At 44.1% G+C, this 8494-nt stretch overlaps 1 protein-coding gene across 1 annotated transcript; it reads left to right on the top strand.

Moving 5' to 3' along the window:
• The first annotated feature begins 3547 nt into the window (after positions 1-3547).
• Positions 3548-7957, top strand: nrarpa (NOTCH regulated ankyrin repeat protein a). The gene is made up of 2 exons (XM_020082406.2): positions 3548-3721; positions 3922-7957. The coding sequence occupies exon 2, from the start codon at positions 4432-4434 to the stop codon at positions 4768-4770; it is 339 nt and encodes a 112-aa protein (XP_019937965.1). The 5' UTR covers positions 3548-3721; positions 3922-4431; the 3' UTR covers positions 4771-7957.
• Positions 7958-8494: the final 537 nt, after the last annotated feature.

The following is an 8494-nucleotide window of genomic DNA, read 5'->3' as shown; positions in this document are numbered from 1 at the left end:
CTCTCCCTCTCCCTCCTCTCTCTCTCTCTCTCTCTCTCTCTCTCTCTCTCTCTCTCTCTCTCTCTCGCTCTCTCACACACACATCACAATCCGAGTTCAGTCCAATCTGCTCCCTGGCAGGAAAGTTAAAACACACTATTGCCAAATCGTAATGATGAAAAATCGACATATTTTCATGACATCTCCACATTTATTTTCCGTGCGCGTCTTCCTCTCTGCGCTCCTCTCCAGCGACGCGCACGCACACATAAAAACATCCCGGGACGCGACGGGACGGGGGGCTCCTCCTGTCTTGTCTGGCCCCGGCTGCCCCGGGTCTCGGCGCCAAAAACCCGGCCCCTGCGCACCGACACTGCTCTCACGGCTCTGGCTTCTTTTCTGTCACTAAATAAAACACACGTCTTGTTTATCAATACACTGCAACAGAGGGGAGATATGTCTGCACAAATACAACCAGGATACACTTTGATTTTCTGTGTGTTACGTGACAACTTTCCATTTTGTAGTTGGCGGAGAGTTGGTGCACCCACTGTGCCTATGTGATTGGCGTGCGTATTTACGCACAAACGGAATGCGCGTTAGTTCGTTTGAAATCGAACTTTTCTGTTTCTCTGATATGTATAAATATATTAATAATCATATAATATTTAGATTATCAAAGTAGCCTGTCGTTTATTTCATCTCTACTTACACCTTTACAATAATCTCAATAACTGTATCTGGTTTTGGATTCTTTCCAGACAAACTTTAGCCAAAAGTGTGTCTGCGTGTGCGTGTTAAGGGGCATTTGCTCTCTCAAGAGGGAGAGGAGCACAAATGCCACAGAGTTTGGGGAAGAAACTCATCCAATCAGAGAAACTTTTGGCTCCTGTGGTCTGTGCAAATGTTTTCCAAGTGTCCAGACGCTCTGCAGCCAAAGCTCTGATAGTGGACAGATGTTTCTAATTTTCCAGAAGATTTTTTGTACCATTCAGTAACTGTAGGAAATAACCACACACACTGACATCATTTAAACAATAAAAACCTACACTGATCCAGTCAAGTCTGAAAGTAACCATAACCTTTGTACAGTTTCTTATGCATGTGAAAGTTTTGAACCCTAGAAGAGGCGCACAACCAGTGCTGTGTGACATGAAGAACATGGAACACACATCTGTTATGGCGGCCTACGTATTCACCACATATCTATGAATGACTCAGAGCCACCGTCTTTGTTTTGGAGCATTTGCAGCTGTGGGCCACTTGTTGCAGAGGAACAAACAAAAAATCTGTAGCACACAGTCACCTGCAGTTAACATTCAAAACAGATGCAGTCAGTCCAACAAAGAGTTTGACCTTATTGTCCATCCTTTAATTCTTTAAAGAACGTGTCCTTCAATCAATTCTGTAAGATAGGGACGCCTTTAACCAAAACTCAGGCCAACAGTCAAACCACCTTTCCAGATGTATAAAATATATGTTGTCTTTTTAAATGTAATGTGCAAATAACATAAACTAGACACAGTTTGGACAATGCTCCCAAGGCTCCACTGTTTCCTGTTATTGACAATAATGGATCCCAAACCATCCAGTTGGACCTTTTAAACAAACTCTGAGCAAGAGTAATTGGTGTAGGTTGAATGATTGATGAGCTCTGACAGATGAGCTGCATCATTTTGTGCTTTAACCAACTTGACCCACAAAAATAAGGGACGATTATGATGTATGAGATATTGTGTCACTTTTAAAGTGTGTGTCTTTACTTTAAAACATGTGGCTACGTAACTTAAAGCACAAGTGGAATGCATTGACTTGGAAAGTTTACTTTAACAGATCCAGACAGTTTGTAATGTTCTACAAATGTCTACATGAGTCAACCTGATTTTATCTCAATTTTTTCTGCTGCAGTCATATATATATATATATATATATATATATTATTTTTTTTAATGAAGTCAAATATTCTGTGAGCTTCGTGGGATCTCTGCTTCCGTTTCTCCCACGCTGATGCGCAGGCCCGGTGCACGGCCTTCACACTCACATGCAGGCAGATGCAGCCACAGACGTGCGCCAAATGTAGAGCTCAGGCTGTGGGAAGAGAGGACAGTGTGAAAGCCGCCGATCCACCGGAGCAGGGAGCGGTTTTCATAAAGTGTCACACGCAGATGCAGAAGCAGAAGGCCCCATGAAAGGGAGGATGACATACGTGTACCTGGTACGTGTGGTTGACACATATCTCAACCCGCTTCACTCTGAGTGTCCTTCTCTGTCACGTTCACATGCATTCTTCTCTGTGAAGCTGTATATCTATCTATATCTATCACCACCTCTCTCTCTCTCTCTCTCACACACACACACCCACACCCGCCCGCTCTCTCTCTCACACACACACAGGCGCCCAGTTCCCACGGTGGTGGGGGTAGCTGAGCTTCGTGTCAATCTGCGCACAGCGTCACCTCTTTTCACTTGCAAAAAGGAAGTAGCGCAGGGCTTTTGTTATTTGAAGTCCCACCATAGTCATTCAGAAACAACTGGAATATATCCGCAGTTTATGATTTAAACAACCTCCTCCGAGGTGTTTCTTTATGGAGCGGTGCGTCTCAAAGACTCCCGGCCCGTTGGAGGGTTTTTATGATTATTATTTTACCATTTGGTTCAGCAGACAGGCAGACGTTTTAGATATTTGGCTGTAAAAACAAAACCCTCTCTTTAGATAATGTAACTAAACTTTAAATGCACCTGCAGCCTGTGGGTTTAGAATAAGCATTTTTTGTTTCATTTCATATTTGCCCACAAGTTAAACCAGATGTTCACAGTTCGCTGGATTGGGTAACATAAGCAGCAGCACGCAGCTGTAAACCATACCCTCTGTTGGATAGTGTGTCATAGTAACCTGTCACCTTTTCTGCCCCTGTGTAACATGAAAGAGTGTGAATGAGTCCACATGGTTTTCACTTTGAAAAGAGACATTTATGATCAATTTCGGAAAATATTCAGGAAGCAATAGTTAGAGAAATGATTTCCTTAAGTAGTGAAATTCACATATTGTATGAGTCAAAATAACAGCGAAAACTCAAAAAATGTCACATATTAGTTTGTGCGTAAAACGTGCCATTCCGAATATATGATTTTTTTAAAACCAACTGCCCATTTTGGTTCATTTTTCATTATACACGTGCACAGGCTGAGGAAAACCCCTCGGATGCCAGAGAACATTAACATCCCTGCCTCTGACATCTAACTTGACTTTTAGTTTCAAGATCTGGTTGATGTTGAATCCACTGGACGATCTTTCACATGCACGTCCTCTCAGCGGTTTACAGCCCTGACAGCATCGTGCCTTCTGGCTTCGAGTCCACATCCTGGGGTCGGCTGCAGGAGATCTGATACAGCGCTCACCATCACACTGCTGCGGGCGGCTTGGTTAATATTTCTGCAGTTACGCTTGGCTTCCCACCCCCCAAGCCCCATCAGAAGAAAACCCGCCCCTTCCTGCAGATTCACAGGGCACTGGTCCCTCCCACTAACCATGCCGGCAGCCTATAACCTCCCCGGGTTTCCGCCCATTCCTCCACAGTTGATTCTTTGGGAAGGTATTGTCATGCATATAAAGGACGCGTAAAATATTCCCCCAGAGCGCAGCGCAGGGCAGAGACTCGAGGACCGCACGGAGGACACAGACCTGGGCCACACGGTGGATTTCTATCGCTTTCGTCGCCACCGACCCGTCCATCTGTCACAGGTAAGTCAAACATCCGCAGCGGACCACACTTCCAGACATGTTTAATGGCTAAATCGAGCAGTGTGTCCGTGCGTAAAACGTGCGCTCGGAGTGCTCCTCTCTTGCTCTTGGATGTAGCGGTATGTGAGGTCTCTCCTGCAGCCTGTAGGTCTGGAATCGGGATTCATGCGGACTTTTCTTGTCTTTTTTGTCTTTTCCAGACACCCTGGCCACATAAGCAGCGACATATAGCCAGGACGTGTAGCCAGGAAACAGGTGGGACCGTTTAACTAAAACCTGTGGGGACCCGGCAACGAGGAGGCTGCCCTGTGGAGATCCTACTTCCAGTTTCCCCCAAGTGAAGTCGGAGGTGTCTCTTCTCCATCTCCTGCGATAGGCGACCTGCTGCTGCTACAGAAGGGGAACTTCATCCAGAGACCCTGGACCTCTTGAGAGCACCCCTTAATGCTTTAGGGATTTATAGGATCTCTCAATTTATTTACATTTTTGCACACCGAGTGTGTTATTTTCCCTATTGTCCTTTTTGGGATATATACAGTGATCGTTTTTGTCTTTTAGTACCTTAAAGTGCCTTAATAACTGGTTGTAATCCAGTGTAACTGTGGCATTGTTACCAGACCAGAGACGCTCAGCAGGGAGAAGACGTTACTATCCGCTTTAGAGCTCCGGGCAGGATTACTGGTTCCCCCACCATCCAGCGCGCTGCAACCATGAGCCAGGCGGATGTGTCGACGTGCTCCGCGCCGCAGAGGGTTTTCCAGGAGGCGGTGAAGAAGGGCAACACCAAGGAGCTGCACTCGTTGCTGCAGAACATGACAAACTGCGAGTTCAACGTCAACTCCTTCGGGCCGGAGGGACAGACGGCCCTGCACCAGTCCGTCATAGACGGCAACCTGGAGCTGGTAAAACTGCTGGTGAAGTTTGGCGCAGACATCCGACTGGCCAACAGGGAAGGGTGGAGCGCTTTACACATCGCCGCCTTCGGGGGCCACCAAGACATTGTGCTATACCTCATCACCAAGGCCAAGTACTCCTCTGGCGCCCGGTGATCTGTCTCTGCTGTCAGGTAAAAAAAAAATAAGACAAATAACAGAACAACAGCAACAATAAGTGGAAAAATCAAACTGCAACACATGCGGGAAAGCCAGGCTCTTTTTCTCAAAGCGTTAAAAACTGCCATTATCTACATAGTTGTGCCAAATTATATATATACATATATAAAAGGAAATGCATAAACAGGCCTGCACAATAACCTCCCCTCACTGTAAACCAAACGGGGCCCTCTCTGCACTTCTGAGTGAAGCCACCACATGGTTCACGCACACGCAGCGCTTCAGCACGAATCTTTAACAAAAAAAAAGAAAACGCCACTTCGGTGAGTTTGTTGGTACTAAAGCTTTTACTCTTGAATGTGTCTACTATAGATCGTGTGGTCCACTATAAGAGCAGCCTGTGTGTGTGTGTGTTAGGACTCAGGAGTGCAGATGGTCCAGTTTTCTCTCCTCTATCCATGACCTCCCATCCTCAGTACAGTTGAATAGTTTCTTTGTGGGGGGGCCACAGATCTGACCTGTTGCCCCTTATGCATTGTTCACTTGTAAAATCCTCTTAAGTTATTTGATATGAAACATGGCACTTGATGCTATATGGCTGCATGCTGGAATATCTGAAAGGGAAGACACACGAGCAAGAGAAGAAGGGTTGCCCTCTGTTGGCTACCAGAGGCCTATATTTCTTTAATGAATCTTTATTTTTTCTTTTTCTCAAAGAGCGGCATTATGGCTATCCAACACGCTTTCCAGATGTGTAATCATGATGTAACAACAACTGGCTTCATCAATGTTGTGAAGTACTGTACACAATAGCTTTACTATTTTTTTTTTTTAAGAGAAAAAGAAAGAGACAGTAGCTGAGTGCACTGTGCCTCCTCTGCAGGCAGATCTTGCCGTGCTGGCGTCCAACTCTTTCCAGGCCAGTGCGACCACTTTGCCAATGGTCACTGTGTTACTAAAAAGAAAAACCGCTGCTTTCGCTTTGTATCAAAAAAGAAAGAAAGAAAGAAAGAGTCGCATTTGGAATTCACTTTATAATCTCCTTTCAGTATTTTATTAACACCCTAGTCATCACTGTGAAAGCAGGCTGGGTTTTTTTTTCTATTTATGAAGGTACATTGAGAAGATGCATTTTTGAATATGTTGTGGTTCTTCTTTTAAAAAACAAACAAAAATCTATGAGTGTAAGAATATCTATAAGGGTGACTCAAGCTGCTTCAGACTCGTAGTATATAAACTGTCCCGTGTGGAGGTAATCTCGCCACCCTCACCCTCCTCACCCTCCTCACCCACCACCAACACCACCCCAGAAACCCAACTCCCCCCCTCTGTTATAGCCTGTTGACCCACCAGAGGACTTTCTCTCTCCCCTCCTCCCATTTAAAGGACTTTGTTTGGTTGCCTTTTGCCAGCTACCTCGACTTATAAAGTATTCTCAAGTTGTTCAGCTGTCTCACCACTCTGCCACGTTGTTTTGGAGTCTGAAGAGATTCACTATTTGTTTGTGATCATCCGCATGCCAGTATGTTTTGTTTTCTTTTTGCTATGAAGCCTGACAGACAGACGGACTCCAGAAGATGCAATGAACCCATCCCTGCATCCTCAGTCGGGACAGTTTTATTTTACACTACAACCAAACCAATTCTCACAAGCAATGTGTGATTTTCTGCAAAGGAGTCTGTGGTTTCTCTCTCTTTCTGTCTGTTGTGTTGTTTTTCCCTATAAACCTCCACCTCTCTGTCTCTTTCTCTCTCTCTATCAGCCTGTTTGGTCATTTTTTTATTTTCAGTCATACAAAAAAATGGAATTGTATCGCATGACTTATAAATGCAGGGAGTTTTATTGCACAAAAAAATGCGGAGCCTTGCGCGCCCCCAGTGTTTGTACGGGGTAACTGCAGGAGCCAAGGCTTTGGAATAGTTACTACTACTGAGCAGGACCCTAATACTGTTGGACGATGAAGACAAAAAAAATCACATGACTGTTGCAGGATGTCACAGAAAAGGAAAAAAAAAATGGTTCCATCAACTTGCCTGCTGCATTTTTGAAAGTCATGGCACCCTAACATTTGTATCGATGCTGCTTGTATGTTTTCTTTTTATTTTGTTGGTGTTGTTGTGTTGTTTTTTTTAAAAGCCTACTGCTCAAATGGCCAACAGTTGTGTAGAAGCTTCACAGCAGCACTAGTTCACCTCATGAGAAGCTGCTGAGAGAGTGTGAGTGTATATTTTTTTGTCTTTTTAAAATTGAAGTGTGTGTGTGTGTGTGTGTGTGTGTGCGCTTCTCATGAGGCTCCGTGCCGCTGCATTGAACAGTCGTCCAGACTGAGAACTTCCCATTTTCAACAACCACAAGTAACGGAAGCGATAGATCCACAACATCAAGGTATAGATTGGTTATCAGGCAACAAATGAAATATGCATCGCTTGTCTTAAACTTGATTTTTTTCTTTGAATATTGCACTGATGACTGTTGTTGAAACGTTGGCTTTTATGTGTCAACATTTTTAATTTTTTTTCTGAATAGAAAAAAAACAAACACAACAAAATACTATTGTATAAATATATGCTCCAGGTGATAATGTCCTAATGTGTGTGTCACTTTGTGGAAAAAAAGAACATGATGTTTTTTCTTTTTGACAAAGATGCGTGTATCTCTGTGATTGGGTGTATGTATATATACATATGGATATATATATATCAACGCTGATGATGATGATATCTTGGGGCACTTTCTTTTCTGAAGTGCTGTCTTCCTGTTTTTTTTGAAAGGGGAATAATACATTTGATGGTAAGATCATTGTAACATGATTAAAAATTGCACGGTTGTGTGGTTGTCTGGCTCACGATGGTCATAACATTTATGACGTAAGGAGCCAGCTGCCGGATTGGTGTACATGAGTGAGAAGATTTTTGTTTTTTTTAATAAAAATAAAAAAAAGTGCTGACTTCTTTGGACCAAGTTGTGTTTCTGGTCTTGCTTCATTTCAAGCAGGAGAGAAACAGCTGATTTTATCATGAGTGATGCAGATGTTCCATCATGTTTCATTTTTGTTTGTTTGTTTGTATTCTTTTATTTTTGAACGTTTGTAACACTGTGATGATGACGTGACGTCATGTGGAGATGAGTGCTGTATTATTTTTGTACGTTTGTGTACAAGCCAGTAAAGAAATCATTAAACTCACTGGTGTATGCATACATTTCTTCCTCATCCTCCAAAGCACAAGCTACGTTTTCTCGGCCTCGACACCCCCCCGTCCTCCCTCGCTCTCCCTCCCTCCTCCTGCATTTTTAGTAGAAAAGGTTGGTTTGGGAAACACCACCCCCCCCCCTCCTCCTTTCTCTCTTTTTCCCTCCCTGTCTTCCAAGCCCGGGCCCAACCCAGATCCCCATTCTCTCCTTTTGTCATTCATCTGGCCTCATCCTTTCACTGCCGGGATAAAAGAGCCTGGTGCATTGTGGGTAGGTTCGGTTTAAAGAAGGGTCCCCTCCCCTGTGTCTGTTGTGGGAGAGCTGGTTTTATGTTACACCCCCCCACCCACACACACACATACACACCCTCAAAAACTTTCCAACACACACTCGTCTCTTGTGCTCTCTTTTCCAACGATTGAGGCTTTGCTCCCTGCTAACAGCTCTGCCTCTCAAACTTAGCTCCCGCATGCACTCGAACGTGTCTTGTATTCATTATTTATGATCTTTTTGTTTTTTTCTGTCTTTG

Source organism: Paralichthys olivaceus, chromosome 18 (genome assembly GCF_024713975.1).
Source record: "Paralichthys olivaceus isolate ysfri-2021 chromosome 18, ASM2471397v2, whole genome shotgun sequence".
Taxonomy (NCBI): Eukaryota; Metazoa; Chordata; class Actinopteri; order Pleuronectiformes; family Paralichthyidae; genus Paralichthys; species Paralichthys olivaceus.
Note: the sequence above shows the minus strand (reverse complement) of the source record. Positions and strands in the feature narration are given on the sequence as shown.